The 22,511-nt window shown below is 34.3% G+C and overlaps 2 protein-coding genes across 2 annotated transcripts; both read right to left on the reverse strand.

The window, feature by feature from the left end:
• Positions 1–402: 402 nt before the first annotated feature.
• On the reverse strand, positions 403–10,872 carry LOC135141310 (uncharacterized protein). The gene is made up of 4 exons (XM_064072297.1): positions 10,807–10,872; positions 2,953–3,131; positions 786–1,497; positions 403–734 (listed from the first exon to the last, which is right to left on the reverse strand). Exons 2-4 carry the CDS (start codon positions 3,116–3,118, stop codon positions 599–601), a joined length of 1,014 nt encoding a protein of 337 aa, XP_063928367.1. The 5' UTR covers positions 3,119–3,131; positions 10,807–10,872; the 3' UTR covers positions 403–598.
• Positions 10,693–22,368, reverse strand: LOC135141301 (retinol dehydrogenase 11-like). The gene is made up of 4 exons (XM_064072286.1): positions 22,165–22,368; positions 16,868–17,191; positions 16,481–16,812; positions 10,693–11,280 (listed from the first exon to the last, which is right to left on the reverse strand). Exons 1-4 carry the CDS (start codon positions 22,334–22,336, stop codon positions 11,074–11,076), a joined length of 1,035 nt encoding a protein of 344 aa, XP_063928356.1. The 5' UTR covers positions 22,337–22,368; the 3' UTR covers positions 10,693–11,073.
• Between the last annotated feature and the right edge of the window lie 143 nt (positions 22,369–22,511).

The following is a 22,511-nucleotide window of genomic DNA, read 5'->3' on the forward strand; positions in this document are numbered from 1 at the left end:
CGAGTTGTCTGTGTCACTACTTTCATAATATCAACTCACTGTTCCATTTGAGTGGAACTTGTTTTCTTTCATTTCATTCATAAAATCTTTTCCATTTCATCCGTTCTTTCTTATTACACTTTCTTTTTGTCACTTTGCTTACTTTGTTTTTAGTAGTACTATTGCATCATGAAGTCAAAAATATTTTGATTCGGGGTTGCATTACTGATTTATTAGCATTTAATAACGCAGCATCGCCAATCCTTAGTCAAAATGTTTTCGATCGCTTAGTTTTAAAAGAAAACACGACTACTTACTGGTTTATTTTTATTTCGACTGAATTTATGTATAACTGGTTACATACACATCACACAGTTCATAACCAAGTTTTTCTTTTATATCTGTATAATGAATAAAATAGCATGACATTTACACTTTATTTAAATTTTGATAAGGGCTGACGTCACAATACGTAGGTACTACACTTCCGTAATAAAGTCACAGCCCAGCTTACATTGTTCTAGTCTACCTATACACAAAAGAAAAACTGTCAGTTTTTCAAGGAGAGCGAGTGATTTTTTATTACAAGTTCAATTAATAATAATTGAACACAAATAAACTAATTGGTGGAATATTCTTCATAACACGAACATCTGTCAGTGGGACACTTAGAGGGGTAAACCAAACAATCATCCATACACTTGACGTCGGCACCTGGTTTACCTGCGTACTCCCCAATAGCTTCGCAAGTCGACCTGAAACATCGCCACTAAGTACCAAAATAGCAACAAAATTGGTTAACTTACGGGCACTCGCAAACTTTCGCCGGACAGTTTGGTGGGTACCTCAAACAATTGCTTTGACACCACTCGCCCACTCCAGGAATCGTCTTATACAAAGAGTTAGGTACGCAGACTTGCTCTCGGACAACCAGTGGGAACACGTTATAAGGAGCAGGCTTCGATACATCCTTGTAGTACAACAAATAAGGATTGTCCACCCCTACGAACAACGGTGGGATTGCAGCCCCAGCACTTGTGTGTATAGCAACATCAGCACAATTCCTGAAAGTTTCAGATTTCCCGCACCCTTGCGCTTCGGTTCCATTGGGACAAGTACCCCACTGGTTCCCCGTGTAGTAGCTCCATTGCAGCACGCACTGGCTACAAGTGACATAGGCCGGTAATTGTACCTTGTACCTAAAGATGGCCTTCTTTTTGCCGTCTTCGGGAATGTCGTAGGCAAAGCTTTTGGTACCACTGAGGTACAAAGGGTACCTATCTAGACACTCTTGAGTTGCCATCTGATAGGGGTTGTTGTTGGGGCATAGGAAGATCTCGAAACGGCCATAATGGTTGGCTGTTAGTTCTACTTCGATGTCGATTTCTTGGCCTACGCTGTAGTGTCTTGAGATGATGCCTTTGGCGTAGAGACCGCCGGCTTCGTGAGGTCTGGGTTCCTTGACGTGGTGCGGGTCGCCGCAGAGGCCGCATTTGCCGTCGTTTTGCTCCCACTGCACTGAAGAAGAAACCATTAGAAAAGAATTTCGAAAAAAATGTCCTTGTTTATAAATTTTTCCCACAGTGTTAAAGATTCGCTTGTAAAAATTTTGTCCTCGTTGTCAGTTTAATGTATGTACATTACTTATGAACCAGTTTTTTATTTCTTTGGGTGTAAAGGAGACAGTTACTAAACGAAACAATTTATTGTAATTTATTACTGTTAGTCCACCAATTAATTAATAATTAACTGAAATGTTCAGTGCATTATCTGTTGTAAATGTGTTGTAGGATATTGTTAATTAATTAATTTTAGCCAAAATAACAAATAATGCATTCATCGCTGCATAATTTACTACTTCTTTATTGATTTGCACCCGTGATGTAATTATTCGACTAATTAATTACAATAAATCAATTAAAAAGGTAGCGAGATCTGCGAGTGACGTCATAGCGACATTCCGCCGATTTGGGATGTGGGAAGCAGAAATCGATTAAAAATTTAAATAACTACCATTTTTCGAGACTTTCACCTAAAAATATGACAAAAGAATTACTAATTCTATTAATAGTAAATCTAAGCAAAAATTGGACAACTTTTTTGTTCTGTTTTGGATTCTCAAACACAGATATGCAGGCTTAAATTTAGTTACTTTTAATATTTGTAATAAATCCTTGTTCATTCTAATTTATTCAATTTCAATTTGAAGATGACTATGCAGGCCGAAACCGGTTTTTAATAAAGAAAAATAAAAGTTTGATTTATTAAGACCACCCTAACACTGACGCCAAAAAAGAGTTAGAGCTTGACTAGGCAAGATCGGAGGAAGTGGCCATAATAGATCAAATAAGTAAATCTCTTTAGATTGCATAATCAAAGAAAAAATTTAGTGACTTTGGAGATGGCAAAAATCCTGAAATGAAGTACGAATGGCCTTAACATTTGAGTTCGTTAAGTGAGCCCGCACCTGAAATTACAAATACTTGTGATAAACACGCTCAAGAAAGTGAATGGGCCAAAACCAGTGTTCCAGTCATCAAAAAACAACAAGAATCTTGCTAATGGCCATAGTTAAGGATCATGTAAAAAGTTCACCTTCTACCTATTAAATTATTTATTCATTATTCTCAATCTTGTCACATAATTAATCCGTTTGAATGCAAATTTAAATTCTTTTATTATGGTTTATTTATTTATTGCCCGCTATTTCTACCATTCATCTTAATTAAAACCCCTTTTTTGTCCGAATACACCATAGATCACTAACCGAGTACCATTGGCCTCTAGTTTCGTCTGCCGATAATTATAATTGATCACCATCCTCCTACACGTTTCCACTTAGCATCTCTGCTTAATCGCATGATTTATCCGGTCTCTCCGGTACTAATTTGGTACTGCATTCTTAAGAATTTACGAAAGAAGTCCGAAAATAACACCGTTTTCGGTTTTTGACATCGCGATTAAGATACTCACCAGCGTAGCCGCCGCAGAAGAGTTCGTTGTCGTTATAGTTAACAGGATTAGGGAAGCCGAACCTCCACATAGAATTCCGAGCTGGTGGGTCCATAAGTCTTCCATGGCCTCTGACTAAGCTACACAAGCACAGACATACGAAGAGACGTGATAATGGCACTAGCATCTTGAGGAACTTTCTGGAAGAGTCAACAAACTCAAAATAAACACATGAGCGAAGAGTCGACGAGAATTTCAATTGCGGTACTTCACCCTCTGCAGGTGTCAATAGAGTGGGTGTACGTAGCGGTTTGATAAAGTTTGATGGAAATGTCAAGGACTTGGGTAGGATCAGTCAATTAGATAAGCAGAAGTTGTTCCGGGGAATCTTGATCATTTTGAAATATGACAACGGGGGCAACTGCATCGACAACTTTCCGGCAGACTACCAAAAAGGAGAGTAAAACAATAAATGCACTTCAAGGTTGTCAATAATATGCAAGACAGTGGCGTTCGGGTATCACTTACTGTTAATTACAGTGTTTTAATCACAGTGGTACCTAAGAATGATATTCGTGGTACTTAGCGTCCGTTTTAGATTTATAGTTATGATACACCAGTATGCATATTTGTTTTTTGTGGCTTGGCTAAACGTGTTTGATGGAAAGCAGCCGCCATCAATCACGATTCCGCTAAGTAGAGGTCTTCAAACCGCAGCTTTTAAAGTGCTAATCATATACTTATCCATTGTTCCAGAATTGGGTAATTCTCTGAAGCCATGATTCAGGTGCTTCTTCGCCTAATTGACATTCTCGACACACGTGAATGCTATTGAAAAAATTTCAAAATGCTCTAAGTGACTTTTGTTGTTTGCGGTGAATGGGTCTTCTCATCTTTCTGGGAAATTCGTCTGTTTTGATATCGGAACATTTCTGCAGGCGTTGACGTTACGCAGATAATAACAAAAACACGGTTATTAAAAGCAAATTATAATTCCATAAAAAATCGAAAGCGGTTCTATAGGACCACTTGTTTGGGCCAGGTGGTTTTTAAATTAATTTGATTTTTTAGTCAAAATGAGACAGCGATTTTGCTTTTGGGCGAACTTTGCTCCAAAAACAAAACTGTTGGAAATGTATAAAAGACAGGATATGGTCGAGTTTTTAACAATGACGCGGGTATGATTATAGTAATAAAGGGCACTTTTAGAGTCGATGAAATGGACCATAAATTTTGTGTGAGGTGATTACACCTAATTAGTTTTTTTTTAGTAAAATTTTACACTCCAAATACTGCATTAATAGTGTAAGTGTAGCTACACATGATTGAAAATTTGTGTATGCAACTAGTAATTTCTTGTAGTTTAAAATAAAATAAAATTTGAAATTTTTGGGTTGGCAATTTGAATTATAAGCTAGTCCACAGTTGTCAATTTCACATGACCGCGCCTAAGAAACCAATGAGAAAATGCTTAATTAAAATGTTACAGCAGGTATGTTGCCAACTTCACAAAAAAGTCACAGACATCCATAGTCACTGATATTTAAATGCAAGAAAAATCTCTATTTACAAAGGCATTTAAAAAAATAAAAATAAAATTGTATATTAACAATTGTGGAATGTCAAAGGTTTTATCATAAATTATGCAGGTGATGGGTTCTTTGAGAATTGGAAGTTGCGAAAGAACTGCATTGCTTGTTTTTGAACTACGTATGAAAACAGAAAACAAATAAATTCACACATAACATATCTAAAAATTTATATTTAAAACAGAAAAACCCAACAAATTTATCTTGTACAAGCTTACAGAAACATGATACTCACTTACACCTTTCATATTTGTATGATTGCATGAGTCATTTTAAAATCTGAAAAAACAACTTTAATAAGACGGCATTTTATTGCTACCGTACACGTAACAACAATTAAAAATTATTTAGTAATTTTGAGCAAGTTGAATTTTATTTTAATTAGGTACTAAGTGTTGATATCCATTTACTTTTATCGGGTCCCAAAAATGTCAGCAAAATTAAGCAGGAGGTAGTTTTTCATTCTGAAGCAGCTTATATGAATAATAATTAATGTTGATTCACTCCAGAATAGAACTGTTCCATAGTCAACTTAAAACACAATCGCTAATAGAATAGTGATTTATGTTTAAGATACGATAGACTGTTTACATTAACAATTCAATTTAATCCATTGTTTAAGACACTTCTTTTGCGCAATGCTTTTCTATTGTCATGTAAAATATATTTGTTTATACTTTTATTGCTAGTGTTCTTTAAATTTTATTTTAATTCGTGGAAAAATATTACAAAAGAGTTAAAAAAAAATACAAAAGAATTTCTGAGACAATGTAGTAGCAGTTAATCATATGATAAAAAAAAAGTCCTCTAGTAGGCCATGAAATTTATTTTTAAAATAATCATGTTGGCAACATAATTACAGGCAGTGGTAGTGTGCAGTGCTGCCAACTTTAAGGACAATCCCCTGAAGTAGACGGGAGATTTTTCTGGTTCCACGGAAATCAAATATTAATAGAGATAATGAGGTCCACTAACATTAAGCCATTTAATCACCTATTCACCGAAACGCTCATATTTTAAATAGCTGCCATTATTTTCTACAAGATTTATTGCTATTCATCTCAAAAAAAGAATAGATATTATAACTACAAGGGCTTTTTTCCTAATACGTGTAGTGTAGTCTTCTTTTCACAACAAGAAAGGTAAAACATATTTAAAATAGTACATTTTTGTAGAAAAGTATCGATTTTGCAATTAGTCTCCTCCCCTCGGTCTGACAACAAATGAAAAATTCATCTAGACGGATGGGTGGGGCTTCTCTTTTAGTTTTCTTTTTTAATTAATACATTTGTTTTCTTTGTATAACACGATTACTTAAGAACATATTTCACATGGTAATTTCTCGTAGAAGAATAAAAATTTTACAATTAAGCTCCGCCCCTCGGCTCACGACTAATAAAAAAAATCATTAGAATTGAGACAGGGAGGGTGGGCGGGGCTCTTAATATACATAGCCATGTTTTAAGTTTCTTGTTGTGAAAAGAAGTTTACACATATTAAAACAAAGGCAAAATGTAAGCCCGCCCACCCGCCCTATCTCAGTTGTAATGATTTTTCTTATTTGCCAAGAACCAAGGGAATGGAGCTTAATTGCAAAATAATTATTTCTTTACAAGAAATTAAAAACATGTTTTTGAGTATCGTGTTGTTCAAAGAATACTATGTATATTAAGAAAACCAGGCAAAATATTAACCCCGCCCACCCACCCCATCTCAATTGTGATGATTTTTTTATTCTTAGAAACTTAAAACATGTTTAAAATGGTAAATTTTTGTAAGGAAATATGGATTTTACAATTAGGCCCCGTCTCTACGTCTATTAACGAATGAAAACTTCATTACTATTTAGATCAGGTCAGGTATGGGTGGCGCTTAATCTTTGGATTTAATTTTTTCTTAATATATGTACATAGTAATCTTTGAATGATATGCAAAAACATGTCTTACATGGATATTTCATGTAGAGAAAAAATAAGGATTAATAAATCCCGCTCCGTTGGCGCTCGACGATTAAAAAAATCATGACAATTGAGATAGGGTGGGTGGGTGGGGCTTATATTTTGCCTTTTTTTTAATATACTTAGTCGTCTTTTCAGAACAAGAACCTTAAAACATGTTTAAAATGGTAAATTCTTGTAGACAAATATGGATCTTGCAATTAAGCCCCGCCCTTCGATCTCACAACGAATGAAAAATTCGTCACAATTGGGAATTGAGATCGGGGCGGGTATGGGTGGGGCCTAATTTTAGCCTTTATTTCTTTCTTAATATACTTAGTATTCTTTGAACAACACGATACTCAAAAACATGTTTTTAATTTTTCGTACAGAAATAAGGATTTTGCAGTTAAGCTCTGCCCCTATGGCTCACGACGAATAAAAAAGAAGCATCACAATTGAGATAGGGCGGGTGGGCGGGGCTTATATCTTGCCTTTTTTTTTCTTAATGTACATAGCCATCTTTTCACAACAAGAAACTTAAAACATGGATAAAATGGAGCGGAGCCTAATTGCAAATTCCACATTTCCTTATACAAATTTTCCATTTTAAACATGTTTTAAGTTTCTTATCGTCGAAATAAATCTACACATATTCAAATAAAAAGGCAAAATGTAAACCCGCCCACCCGCCCTATCTCAGTTGTGATGAATTTTTATTTGCCGAGAGCTTAGGAGACGAAGCTTAACTGCAAAATACTTATATCTTTACAAGAAATTAAAAACATTTTTTGACTATCGTGTTCTTCAAAGAATATTATATACATTAAGAAAAAAAAGGCAAAATATAAACCCCGCCCACCCACCCTATCTCAATTGTGATGAATTTTTTTATTTTCAGAAACTTAAAACACGTTTAAAATGGTAAATTTTTGTAAGAAAATATGGATTTTGCAATTAGGCTCCGCCCCTAGGTCTGCCAACGAATGAAAACTTCATTCATTACTACTTAGATCATAGCAGATATGGGTGGAGCTTAATCTTTGGCTTTAATTTTTTTTTAATATATATACATAGCATTCTTAGAATGACACGATACTCAAAAACATGTCTTGCATGGTAATTTCTTGTAGAGAAACAATAAGTATTTTGCAATTAAAAAATTCCGCTCCCTTGGCTCTCGATGATCAAAAAAAATCATCACAAATGAGATAGGGTGGGCGGGCGGGGCTTACATTTTGTCTTTTTTCTTGACATATATAGTCGTCTTTTCAGAACAAGAACCTTAAAACATGTTTAAAATGGTAAATTCTTGTCGACAAACATGGATTTTGCAATTAAGCCCCGCCCACCGATCTGACAATGAATGAAAAATTCATCACAATTGAGAATTGAGATCGGGGCCGGGCGGGTATGGGTGGGGCCTAATCTTAGGCTTTATTTCTTTCTTAATGTACTTAATATTCTTTCAACAACACGATACTCAAAAACATATTTTTAATTTCTCGTACAGAAATAAGGATTTTGCAGTTAAGCTCCGCCCCCTTGGCTCACGACGAATAAAAAAGAATCATCACAATTGAGATAGGGTGGGTGGGCGGGGCTTATATCTTGCCTTTTTTTCTTAATGTACATAGCCATCTTTTCACAACAAGAAACTTAAAACATGGATAAAATGGTACGTGTTTGCAGGGAAATGTAGATTATGCAATAATGGAGCGGAGCCTAATTGCAAATTCCATATTTCCTTATACAAATTTTCCATTTTAAACATGTTTTAAGTTTCTTGTTGTGAAAAGAAGTCTACACATATTAAAACACAAATGCAAAATGTAAGCCCGCCCACCCGCCCTATCTCAGTTGTGATGAATTTTTATTTGCCGAGAGCTTAGGAGACGAAGCTTAACTGCAAAATACTTATTTCTTTACAAGAAATTAAAAACATTTTTTGAGTATCGTGTTGTTCAAAGAATATTATATACATTAAGACAAAAAGGCAAAATATAAACCCCGCCCACCCACCCTATCTCAATTGTGCTGATTTTTTTTATTTTTAGAAACTTAAAACACGTTTAAAATGGTAAATTTTTGTAAAAAAATATGGATTTTGCAATTAGGCTCCGCCTCTAGGTCTGCCAACGAATGAAAACTTAATTACTATTTAGATCAGGGCAGATATGAGTGGAGCCTAATCTTTGGCTTTAATTTTATCTTAATATATGTACATAGTATTCTTGGAATGACGCGATACTCAGAAACATGTCTTACATGGTAATTTCTTGTAGAGAAACAATAAGGATTTTGCAATTAATAAATTCCGCTCCATTGGCTCTCGATGATTAAAAAAAATTCATCACAATTGAGATAGGGCGGGTGGGCGGGGCTTATGGATTTTGCAATTAAGCCCCACCCCTTAATCTGATAACGAATGAAAAATTAAGATAGGGGGGGTGGGCGGGGCTACATGTAGTCTTTTTTCTTAATGTGTAGACTTATTTCGACAATAAGAAACTTAAAACATGTATAAAATGATAAATTTTTCTTGTAATCAACTTAAAACCTCCACTTTTCTTCTACAACGCCTTCAAATACGCCAACGTCAGCGGGAACAGCAACTGCAACGGGAACTTCAACGTCAACAGCACGTTTATAAATCCCACTTAAGGCGGTTGGTGTTGCCAACCACATTACTTTAAGGCATACTGAAGGGCTTTTTTCTATATTTTTTACAAAACTTAGAATAGTGTCAAATTGATGTAACTGAAAAAAGTGGTTTGGATAAAAATGCGATCTGATTGTTGTTTGTAACAGAATTCGAATTAATTAATTGCGAATTGGGAGTGTTCTACAACATAACATTCAATCAACTTATTTCTTTTGTTTGCCAGTGATACACGCATAGCAACTTTTCGCTTCAACTGAAAACCATAACGTAGTTAAACTTGTTGATAGCGTGATCAAATTAAAAATTACAGTGAATGAATTAAAATTGTTGACAACAGAGATTGCAAAAATTAAACACGTTTCTTGAGAATGTAATCTTCTTGTAATTAATGCCTATTGACTAATTTTTGTAAACACATCAGTCGAATTGCATTTGTTCGTCATAAAATCTTATTAAATATTTGCAGACACTCCAAACCCACTCTGTCCAGGTGCAAACAAGTTCACAGTAGGGATTTATTAAAAAAAAGGAATATTTGTCATAACAATAATTTATTATTTTAACAGTATTTTCGTCGTCGAGATCCAGCGGACTTGTGTCTTCTTCCGTGATTTATGCAGCAATAAATTAAAAATTTTAATTAAGGTGTTATTATCACTGTGGCAACAAAATTTATAGTAACAACCGGTATCTCGTCTCTATCAGAATGAAAATTTACAAGTGTTTTACTCAGATGGTTTATCACAAGTGTTATTACCTCTTAAAATTTAAATATATATTACTGTCATTTTAGAGGCCAGTCGTGACAAAGTACACCGTTTTCGTGTTATTGTTAATATGTAGCAAATATTTAGTAATTTACCATAAAAAACTTGTTAAAACAAGCCTCAAAGACCTCGTTGGCGCAAAAACAACTTCCTTACACCAGTTACGCCACTGTTTCCATCAAATCCTGACACATTCTCCACCCAGCCGGGTCCATCAGCCTCCGAGTGTCTCTCGTTATCCCGCCCAAAATATTCGCAAATAGATCGAAGCTAACAGTTATTAAAAATGTAAATAACAAGTAACCATGACCTTAACAACTGGGCATGGGCACACCTCGACGAAATGCCAGTAGTTTGTTCCGAAATAATCCAATCCACTTTTTATGCACGAACAAAACAATCGAAAAATTCACCGCCCGAACATCGAAAATGCGTATTTTACAATTTCGTTGTTGATTTGGTAAAGTCTATCGACCCCAACAAGGTCTCAAACATTTTAATGGTAATCAGGAGCCGAAGGCGACAGACAAGTCGCTTTTTATTAAGTTTTTGACGCGGACTGTAATAAAACTGATTGTTCTAGCACCAACAAGGGCAATTGCTGTTAAAATTCAACCACAAACTTTCGGTTTCATAATCTAAGACGAACGTGGTCTGGGCGCAAATCGCTTTTTTACCATCGTCGAGTAGTTAACAGTTAAGAGGATTATTTTGGCGGCGAGTACTGTTAGGTGGGCACCGGCGGGGGGCTAATTATTAATTAATCAGCAGGAAAGAATGCGAGAGACGATAAGACAACGTGATAACGAAAACAACAAGGTTTATTATTTTTCGAAAACAACAACAAAATATGGGCGGTACGAAGGTACTACCTTATTATCCTTACTCTAAGTGAAGTACGATCAAGAGTTACTCACAGTAAGTCACAAGTCTTAACACTTCTTGACGACGGCTGGTTACGGCACCGCGCACGTTTTCCAACTGAAGACTTAATCACGAGTAACTCTTGATGTCTAGGTCGGAACCTAGGAGAAGGTCGCTGCTGAGACCATTAGCCCCGCTGTCTGTGTCATCTTTGCGATATTTTACAAAATAACACCTTTGTCCGCGACATTATAATTAACAAACAATGATATAAAAATAAAAATAGTTTAGGAGGGTTTTTAAGAATAAATAACTAGCGTCTAAAAGGTTTCGACAGGCAGCTGCTCTTCGGGCTTGAGTTTGACGAACTCTTCACTCTTCTCCCAAATTTCGTTGCAAAATTTCTTGTTCCAGGCTTTCGGAGGCTGGATGAAGTTGCGGCAGTCCCAGAAGTGCTTTCCGGTGACGGTTTTCAGGTGGTTGGAGACGGCGAGGGCGATGGTGGTTTGGGCTCCTTCTTTCGGAGTCTGTAAAATAAATTTCGAAATTTTAATTTTTAATAATAAATAATTATAACAGGTGATAATATAAAATTGTACAAATAAACACATATTGAGTTGGAAAGAGTGAAACTATAAAATCAACGCAAACTAGATTTTTTAATTACTTTATCGTTAGTTGACGTAAATTTGACACTTTCAATTATAGCTTCAAAGTTAGTACATACTTTATATTCTAAGAGCGGCACTATTGTAATTCAAATCATTTTTAGAATAAGCGGCACCACTTTACATTGACATCTCATTTTTTCTTGTAAATAGCAAAATGATAACAATTTTTCTTTTCAAGACTGAAAGATGATGTACTAGATTATGCAAACATGGTTAACTCAGATTATCATTGAATAAAATATTTATAATTTCAGAGCAATTCGTGGGTTCGTGGTTTCTTAATTAAATTGTAAACTTTTTTGATTTTTATTTTTCTTTTCCAAAATCGTTATTTGTGGATCAATGCCATAAAAAAGAATTTTTTCAGCCGACCTGAAGTTTGAGGCCCAGGCGTTATGTAAGTGATTTTGAGGTTAGAAAATATTTTTTGTTGTTTGCTCTTCTACTAAAAAAAAAAATGGTCAGGGTTATTTCGACAGAACTTCACTCGCCTTTGAAGTATAGTCCGACAAATCCCGCTTTTTTAAAACATAAAATTTGAATTTACAGTTTTCGTTTCCTGATAAACTCTACAAAGTAAAAACCAGTGACGTAATTAACAACCCCGCAAAATATACTATAAAATATACTTAAACCAGATAACAAACGGGAAAAATGTAGATATTCTCAATTTCTTAGTGCATGCTTAATTTCGACTGTTTATATTTGTACTTCGAAAGAATTCGAATATTTATTAGCCCTTTCAAGATACAATGGTTAAAAGAAGATTGATTTTGTCTCCGCAGCACAGAGGAGAGGACTGATGAATTAACCAACCACATTCAGTTCTTTTTTTCCAAAAACATCAATAATTTGAAGAACATTTATTCGGTAAAATTGTAAAATAACGGACAAATTTTGATTAACGATTTATCGTGCTTCCTATAATCTTAAAACATTTGCATTTCAGAGCATACGTTTTTGCAATTTTAAAGTTAAATTGGAAAATTCCATTTTGAACTTTTCGATTCTGCAATTGCAAAGTTAAATTATTGTACAGGAGTATCTTACTTTACAAAATTTAAATAATATTTACTAACGTAAATTTTGCAGATGACATCATCGTATTGTTGGTATGGAAGATTAGTCAAATTTTGGGTAGCGTTTTACCATCTACACGATATTTCTAATACACATATAAAATTTGTCAATAATCGGTCCAGTAGTTTTGGAGATTACGTATAAAAATTCGGACAGATGGCAGACAGACAGACAGACGGAAACGGAGACATTTTTTGTACTCTAGGTGTCATGAAGTTTTCGACATCTGAGTACAAAAAAGTGACCAATCAATCCAAAAAACTGACAAGTGAGTCCTAAAAAGTAATTTTGACATTTCAGTACAAAAAAGTGATATAAAGGGTGAAGTGAAGTAGAAAAAAAAGTTAAAGTTAAATGGTTCTTGGGGTACTATACACTAAAATTATTTTCAACTCTACAGAGTGTTCTGTTTCTGACATTTACAATTTACTTTTTTTATTTGTCAAAAAAAATTGGAATAACGTGGCAACGTCGCATTGGAATTTCAAAAACAAACTACAGTTTTAAATTCTAGGAAGAAGCCAGTGAGAATATATAGAAATATATTGGGTGTTCTAGTAAAAAAAAACTTAAGTTGTGTTATCTCTCGAAAACATAACACTCTGTATAGCTAAACATAATTTAAAAACCGTACAATTTCTATTTTCAATAATTGTTGTATTATATAGAGGAACGCACTTAGTGACTCACCCTTATATTTTGCACTTTTTTTAATATACGTACGCTTCTTTTTACAACAAGAAATATAAAACACATTTAAAATGGTAAATGTTTGTAGAGAAATATCGATTTGGCGATTTTACTCCGCCCCTCGGTCTGACAACGAATGAAAAAATTATCACAATGGAATCTGGGCGGGTATATGTGGGGTTAATATTTGGATTTCCTTTTTACTTATTACATATAGTTTCCTTTGATTACTTAAGAACATGTTTCTCATCGTAAATTCTTGGAGAAAAATGGCGAATGCAATTGAGCTCCGCCTCCCCGACTCACGATGAATAAAAAAAATCATCACAATAGAGACAGGGCGGGTGGGCGGGGCTTATATTTTATATATGTCTTTCTTAACATACTTAGTTTTCTTTTCACAACAAGAAACATACAACATATTTAAAATGGTAGATGTTTATAGGAAAATATCGACTTTACAATTATGCTCCGCCTATCGTTGTGCCAACGAATAAAAATTTCATCAAGGTGGAGCTTAATCTTTGACTTTCTTTTTTCTTAATTCGCATAGTTTTCTTTGAACAACACGATTATTGAAGAACATGTTTCACATGTAATTGTTTGGAGAAAAATGAGGATTGTATTTAAGCTCCGCCGTCCCGACTCACCATGAATAAAAATAATCATCACAATTGAGACAGGGCGGGTGGGCGGGGCTTCTATTTTATATATGTCTTTCTTAACATACTTAGTTTTCTTTTCACAGCAAGAAACATAAAACATATTTAAAATGAATAAATGTCTACAGGAAAATATACCTTTTTGCAATTATGCTCCGCCTATCGGTGTGACAACCAATGAAAAATTTAACAGGTGGAGCTTAATCTTTGACTTTCTTTTTTCTTAATTTGCATAGTTTTCTTTGAACAACACGATTATTGAAGAACGTGTTTCACATGGAGTTGTTTGGTGAAAAATGAGGATTGCATTTAAGCTCCGCCTCCCCGATTCAGCATGAATAAAAAAAATCATCACAATTGAGACAGGGCGGGTGGGTGGGGTTTATATTTTATATGTGTCTTTCTTAACATACTTAGTTTTCTTTTCACAACAAGAAACATAAAACATATTTAAAATGAATAAATGTTTATAGGGAAATATACCTTTTTGCAATTATGCTCCGCCTATTGGTGTGACAATGAATGAAAAATTCATCAGGTGGAGATTAATCTTTGGCTTTCTTTTTTCTTAATTTGCAGAGTTTTCTTTGAATACGATTATTGAAGAACATGTTTCACATGTAATTGGTTGGAGAAAAATTAGGATTGCATTAAAGCTCCGCCTCCCCGACTCACCATGAATAAAAAAAATCATCACAATTGAGACAGGGCGGGTGGGCGGGGTTTATATTTTATATGTGTCTTTCATAACATACTTAGTTTTCTTTTCACAAGGAACATAAAACATATTAATAATGATAGATGTTTATAGGAAAATATCGACTTTGCAATTATACTCCGCCTATGGGTGTGACGACAAATGAAAAATTCATCAGGTGGAGCTTAATCTTTGGCTTTCTTTTTTCTTAATTTGCATAGTTTTCTTTGAACAACACGATTATTGAAGAACATGTTTCACGTGTAATTGTTTGGAGAAAAATGAGGATTGCATTTAATGTCCGCCTCCCCGACTCACCATGAATAAAAAAAATCATCACAATTGAGACAGGGCGGGTGGGCGGGGCTTATATTTTATATGTCTGTAGCGGCACAATAACACATGGGTAAGCAGAGTAAAGATAAGTTGTCTTGTGGTGTAGCGGTTAGCATACCAGCCCGGAATGCTTGGAGACGTGGGTTCGAATCCCACCGAGGCACAACATTTTTCTCTGCTTACCTATATTGGTGACCTCCGACAGGCAACGCGCACGCAACATCCTTCTGCCACCGCCCTGTGCCCGCTGTGTTCGGGGTCCGCAGCACCGCCAGGGTTCGAACAACGACCGTAAGAGTGGTAGGGGCGACGCCAGCATTTATCTCCTTCGCACCCCAGCACGACCGCGCGCTGTGTCGCTGGGGGGGGGGAGTACTGTAGCGGCACAATAACACATGGGTAAGCAGAGTAAAGATAAGTTGTCTTGTGGTGTAGCGGTTAGCATACCAGCCCGGAATGCTTGGAGACGTGGGTTCGAATCCCACCGAGGCACAACATTTTTCTCTGCTTACCTATATGTCTTTCTTAACATACTTAGTTTTCTTTTCGAAGAAGAAACATAAAACATATTTAAAATGATAAATGTTATATATATATATCTATATTATGTTATAGAATATTTTGCGGATTTTTTATCTAAAAACGAATTACTCCTTAAAATTTTGAGAAGAGGTCATTAAATTCTTGGTGAGAATGGGACAAATTTACGTTGTATCATTTACACGATATTTTTAAAATACCTAAAATTTCATAATAATAATAATAATCAATACAATAATTTCGCAGATTATTTGTTTAACGAAAACGAACTGAAACAGACTGAAACAGAGTACCTACTTTTTCGTCTTTTAATGGGCCATACTGCAGTATTTGCCTATAATATTAAACGTTTTGATAAACATTTCACATGTCGTAGTTTGTCCTATTTTTTGTTGAAGATTTAACCGATTAATTTAAAATTTTAAGTATAGATTATAAAACTTTTAATTTAACTGTACGTACACGGTTATTCTAAAAAAAAGGTATGTTTAATTTTCAAATAAAATGGCAAACATATTTTGTAAGGTTCGAAGAAATCGTAATTGCTATAATTCCATCAAAACAGATTGGGAAATTTTGACCCCTGAATGTATTCTTCGAGTTTATGAATGACTTTGTAGTGGTGATTTAGAAATTCAGAATAATGTTATCTTGATGTACGATACTCAGTGGTATGACCAAGCAGTTTTAAATTGAAATAAATCGTGTCTGGAATAGTAGTTTAAAACCGCCGTCTGCATAGATTTCGTCACATGTTGTTGAATTTATAAGGAATGACACCACGGTTTCAGAGATTACATTTTTTAACACAATTAATTATTCATTGAATTCTGTCATCGTCTTCAATTCGTCAAAAATGAAACGATAATTGATTATGTATTTATCATTCAAGTAATCGAAGAACTTGAAGTCAGCTAATTATCAATATTAATTTCAGTATTGTAACTGAAACGGTTTAAAATTTATTAGAAGAAAAGACGAAAACTACATCTAGAAGATCATGAAGATAAAATATGAAAAAAATTTGCACATAGAAGTCCTCATCCCTTACCTTGCCATATAAAAACAAAATAATCGTCCTGAACATCCTCCTAAACGTCTTAATCCCCAAAAACCTCGCCGTCCTCGCGTGAATGTCCGTATTGACAAGACCCGGATGGAGCGAATTCGACGTAACTCCAAACTTCTTTAACCTTTCTGCAAAGCCATTGGCCGCGATGACGTTGCATAGCTTCGAATTGCCATAAATAAACGACGTCCGCAGAAAGTTCATAGGGTGATTCTTCGGGTAGTTCAAGTTCTTCAGCGATAAATTATTCCAAAAGAATGCAGTAGCCGAACTCACGAAAATGATCCTGCTGGGGGCTGATTTTTTCAGCAGATCTGGACCAAACAACTGGTTAATTATTGTTTATGATACCGAGTAATCGCTGTTTACCTGCGAGAAGATGGGTCAGCAGGAACGGACCGAAGTGGTTAATTTGCATGGTGACGTGGAGACCGTCGTCTGTGTGCTTATTTTTAGCCGCCTGGGAGCCGGCGTTGTTGATGAGGATGTCCAGTCTTTCTTCCGTTTCGTTGATCTCTTTGGCGAATTTGCGGATTGATTGCAGGGAGGTCAGGTCGAGGTGTCTGGTGGCGATGTTGGTGTTGTTGGTCACGGAGATGATTTTGTTTTTGGCTTTGGTGGTGTCTTCGCGGTCGGCTATGATGACGCGGCAGCCGCGGGCGGCGAGGAGGAGGGCGGTTTCGAAGCCGATACCTGAAAATTGAAAAAATATAACATATATTTTTGAAAAAAAAAAATTATCCTAATTTTTCGAGTAATGGTATTTAAATTTTCACGCCTCGATGCATAACAAATTTGTTATGCTTTGCCAAATGAGACGCTTTCATGCAAATTAAATTTGTTCTCTGCACAGAATTGTTAATGTGTGTCCATGTACTAACTCCACAATCTAAAAATAAATGTTGTAATCTAATGCAAATGTTTTAGAAAGAGGATACCACGGTCTGAAAATTATGCAGTCGAATATAAATTGATCAGTTTTAGAGAGAACGTTCCTCGCCACTGAAGCACAATCAAGCAAATAATACAGTTTCTTAGGTAAACTATAAAATTGATTAGGGGAAGGGAGCCTAGAGCGGACACCTTAAGAAAAATTATTTAAAAAAAAGTTTATGGATAGTATTTTAAATTAAATGAAATTAGTCACTCATTTTATTGACTTTTATATTGACAAACAATTGTAAAATTCAAAGGTAGAATTAATTCCACCCACCTGCGTCTGCATTTTATTGGCTTATTTTATTTATTGGGAGATGAAAATTGAATTCTATGCCAAGTGGTCGAAACTAATAAAAAAACTTCAAAGTTTGTCGAGTAGTCAAATCTATGCTTATAAAACTTCAAAGTGGCCCCACCCACCCACCCGGTATTGGTTCTAATCACTCATTTTATTGGACAAAAAGTAGCATTTACATTGATACACAGTGGAACGTAAAGAAAAAGAAAAACTAACCCCACCCACAAGTACTTCCTAAGACTGATTTTAGCAAATGACATATCCTCTAAGAAATTAGAGCGCGGGTGGGCGGGGCTAGTACGTACTAAGACAAAACTGATTTTTGGGGAATGACATAACCTCTAAGAAAATAAAGGGTGTATGGGCGGGGCTAGTACTTGCTAAGATAAAACTGATTTTGACGAATGGGATACCCTGTTAGAAAATAAAGGGCGGGTGGGCGGGGTTGGTACTTGTTATGACAAGACCGATTTTGGCAAATGACACCTTCTGAGACAATAAAGGGCGGGTGGGCGGGCTTAGTGCTTGCAAAAATAAGACTGAACAATATTAAAAGCAGTCACTAGAATGAAGTGAGCGGGTGGGTGGGTGGGGCTACTACATTTCACTGACTTATTTTGTTTTCTGTAAATTAAATTCATTTTTTATGATGGCGCTTCCATGGTAAAATAAAAACTAGTATTGTTTTCAGAATTTAAGGAAAATTAAATAAACTAGATTATCAGCACATTTTACACAAAGAATAAGACACCGAATTTTTCGAAATTCCTTTCGTTAATTATTGTTAAAAATAGAAAAAAATGTCAAAAATTCTGTTTTTACGGCAGTACACACAGTTTTTTTTTTAAGAAATACCTCATATATCTTTACATATTTTAACTGGCCTCTTCTTAGGCTTTACAACCATGGTTTGTTTTTGACATTACATTACGCTGTTGCCGCGTTATTCTAATTTGGTTCAAATTCTTTGACAATGGAAGAATTTGCAATAAAATCGTAGTAGGGTTATTTTTAAAACTTGTGTTAGATTTTATACAGAGATAAAGAAATATATGCGCTTGGTTATGATATACTTAATAAATTTAAATTTTCACCGAGTGTTATAAAAGCGTTTTAATTTTTACAATTTTCAAATATGGATATTTCACTTTTTTTCAAATAGAGAACACCTTATATTTTATTACGGCATATTAGGTACTCTATTTCTGTTCTCTTTCTTTGTTGTTGAGTAGTACCTTCAGGACTATACTCTAAAATTATTGTTAACTATACAGAGTGTTTTACTTTTAAGGCGCAATAGACAACTTAGTTTTTTGGCGATGTAACACCTGAGGTTTAATTTTTTATAATTTATACATTATACATCTTGAAAAAATAGCGCCCTAAATCTATGGCAGGTTGGTCAGGACCCTTTATGGACGAGAGAAAAAATATTTTATTTTTTTTTTGTCCAAATGTAGAAGATGCAGTCCTTGAAAACCTAATTTTTTTTTTCGAAATTTCACCAAATTTTAACTCCCTATTTTGTGTTTGGTACCTAAAATATATCAGACTTTCATTATTCAAAATAATTATTTATCTATCGTATTCTTCATTTTGGAATTTTTTAATGATTTTTCTCGAACTTAGATTTGTGAACCTAATAATCTACCGTGAAGTTGGTACACCATTTTTTGAACACCCTGTATAGATAATTATAAAAGTCAGATTATGTATGTTTTACTTTGATTGCAATTTTCGAAGAAATGAAACCGAAAATACATCTGCAAATCAAAATAACAAAAAATCCTATTTCGTAATTTTTGAGTGCTCGCATAAGGTTAAAAATTTTTGATAATGTTGCCGAAACATTCGGCTTCAAATTCAAATTTTTAAAATACTCCATAAAGAGGCAAATTTTGGAAATATGGTTGGAAATCTCGACGAAACGTAGTTGAAAATAAAATATTGTAAGTCAAATCTAACAAAAATCTTTTACGTTATTTCCGAAAGTGCCCCCGAAAGCAGATCAAAAATGCTGTAGAGGGGAATCTTAAAAATTGAGTTTAAGTCGTTTTAAAATCCACACAAAATTCGGAAAATAGCTTGTAGCTGGTCCCATACCAAGATTTTCGAAATATTAGATTTCACAATAAAATTTTTAAAATATCTCAAAACTGGTAACATTTCATTTTGGTGATTCTCAAAAAATGGTTTAAATTTTCGTTACCAAAAATGACTTCTGCAATTACTCGCAGATATTTTAATTAACTCCTTCTTAGGCTTCACAACCACAGTCTATTTTTGAAATTCTGATGCGACGTTGTCACGTTTTACCAATTTTCTTGAATTTTTTGGCATTGGAAGGATTCACAAAAAAAATCGCGGAAGGGTTGTTTTTAAAATCCGTGTTACAATATTTTGTGGTGAAATAAATAAAGGTAAGTGCCTTGTTGTGATGTATATGAGATGACTTTGTCATATACAGTGTTTATAAAAAATTTTTGATTATTCAAATATCGATGTTTCAGTTTTTTTTTAATAGAACACCCTATTCTTATTTTATTTTATTACTGGAATTTTTTACATTTTTAACAGGCACATCGGCATATTAAAAGAACTAGAACAAAAATAGAGTAAGATATAATAATAACATATGTTCCATTGGAAAAAACTGAAATATCTATATATATATTTCAAAAATTGTAATGTTTTAGAATTTTTTTACAAAAATTCTACATTTTAAAATTTGATTTAATTAACATCACGAGAAAGCGAATACCTTTATTTATCCTTCCACAAAATATTGTAACATAGATTATAAAGATAACACTGTTGCGATTTTTTTTGTAAACCCTTCCATTGCTAAAACAAATCAACAGAATTTGAATTTTTTTATAAACATTTATTATGTATTTTAAAATTCGATTTAATTGATACCACGAGAAATCGCGTACCTTTATTTAACCTTCCACAAAATATTGTAACACAAATTTTAAAATTAACCCTGCAATGATTTTTTTTATGAATCTTTCCATTGCTAAAAAATTCCAGAATTTCGCAACAAAATTTCAAAAATAAGTTATACCGTGAGATCTAAAAAGAAATTAGTCAAAGTTGGCCATGCACGAAAAGCCGTTTGTCTTAGTTTAAAATGATTTTTTATTAAACTTCACGTTGACAAATAAAAGTAATTTGCAATGTTATCAAACGAAATTAAAGCTTTTTTGTTAGAATCTTACTTCAGAAATGGGATAAAAGTGGAAAACGGTGATTTTGATTCATGTTTATGTATTTTAAAAGTAGTGTCAGTTTGACATTTAATAAAAAAATTTAAATTACGACAAACGGCTTGTCATGCATGGCCAACTTTAACTAATTTCTTTTTCGATCTCGCGGTAGTTATAAAGCCTGGGAAGGGGGTAATGAGAATACCTAAATGTATATAGGGTATGTCATTTAAAAAAACTAAGTTGTGTGTTACGCCTTAAAAACAACACACTTTAGTATTACATATAATTATATTTTATTGGAAATCCTATTTAACCAATTAAAAAAAATCCGAGATCAAGAACCATTAGTTAAAAAAAAAATGAAATAACGTCATCAAATTTTTGACGGTAACACCAACAGCCAAGAAACAAACGGAAACGGAGGACCTACTTTTCCACTTTATTACTTCCTCGCTTACTTATAGCTAGTTTATTTTAAATATACGTAACATAAATCCAAAACAATAAATAATGGATGCCCCTTTATGTTATAGGAGCACCAAGTGGCAACTAATTGTCTGATAAACAAAATAAACCATTTTATAACCACATTTAAATTATCTTACAAAGCTTTCGATATTCCTTAAATCACCGAGTTAAATGCTTCCAATAAGAGTTTACCATGAAGTAAATAATTAACTACCAAACACGTACTTTCTTAGGAGAAATCATAAAAAAATGTCATTCGATAAGTAAACCAGTAGTTAGAAGTGAAAAAGGACAACTGATTGCTGATTTCTCCAACACGAATAAAGAAAATACCAAGCAATTACCGGAAAAGGGAACAAAAGAAATCATTCCTAAAATGGTAAAGCAATCCATCGACTATACCTTCGCACTGTGACAATATGTACATATGTATATTATGTATTTATTTACCGGTTTTAAAGTACGTATATTTGAAATTTCTATTTTATTTTGTAGTCTTTATACTAAAAACACAAATCCGTTATTCTCGTGCAAAAACATCCCTTAAATAAAAATAATATTCTCTTTCTTGCCAAAACTCAAAAAAATTTGAAATTTTGAAATAATAAAAAATTGCAAACCACTAGTCGATAATAAAAATTTGCCACAAAAAGTTATTATTGTTATTAATTAAATTTACAAAATAAAAAAATATTTTACGTCGAACTGTACTCGTGAATAAAACATAACACGTCACGTTGCATAATTACCTGAGCCTCCCCCCGTGACGACGGCCGTTTTTCCATTCAAACAAACCAAACTCCTGCATCTGCCCGTCGTCCACTTCTGTATAATCTTGAGGATGACCAACCCTATGACCGGGAGCGTGACCGCCGCCACCGCGAACGCCACATACTTGAGGTACACATGGTAGACGATCATCGTGCAGATTCTCGCAACGGACTGATCCAGAGAAAGTCAACGACATCATTATATTTAGCTTTCTTCAAGAGAAACGGTACTTGCTGTAGGATCTAGTGTGAAAAATGATCAACTTTCCACCTTTCGAGGGGCTTCGAAGCCATCGATTTTCTGCATTATTATCCTTAAATACACA

This window comes from Zophobas morio, unplaced genomic scaffold (genome assembly GCF_036711695.1).
Source record: "Zophobas morio isolate AGI-343-1 ecotype UQ-CSIRO unplaced genomic scaffold, CSIRO_AGI_Zmor_V1 ptg000004l, whole genome shotgun sequence".
Classification (NCBI taxonomy): domain Eukaryota; kingdom Metazoa; phylum Arthropoda; class Insecta; order Coleoptera; family Tenebrionidae; genus Zophobas; species Zophobas morio.

Excerpts from the sequence above, each read along its gene's own strand:
- LOC135141310 (XM_064072297.1), bottom strand. The coding sequence starts at position 3,118 with ATGCTAGTGCCATTATCACGTCTCTTCGTATGTCTGTGCTTGTGTAGC. Across the intron at positions 1,498-2,952 it reads CTTCTGCGGCGGCTACGCTG|TGCAGTGGGAGCAAAACGAC; the intron begins GTGAGTATCTTA and ends TTTCTTCTTCAG. Across the intron at positions 735-785 it reads GCGAAAGTTTGCGAGTGCCC|GTCGACTTGCGAAGCTATTG; the intron begins GTAAGTTAACCA and ends GCGATGTTTCAG.
- LOC135141301 (XM_064072286.1), bottom strand. The coding sequence starts at position 22,336 with ATGATCGTCTACCATGTGTACCTCAAGTATGTGGCGTTCGCGGTGGCG. Across the intron at positions 17,192-22,164 it reads CGTCACGGGGGGAGGCTCAG|GTATCGGCTTCGAAACCGCC; the intron begins GTAATTATGCAA and ends TTCAATTTTCAG. Across the intron at positions 11,281-16,480 it reads TTTTGTTTTTATATGGCAAG|ACTCCGAAAGAAGGAGCCCA; the intron begins GTAAGGGATGAG and ends TTTATTTTACAG.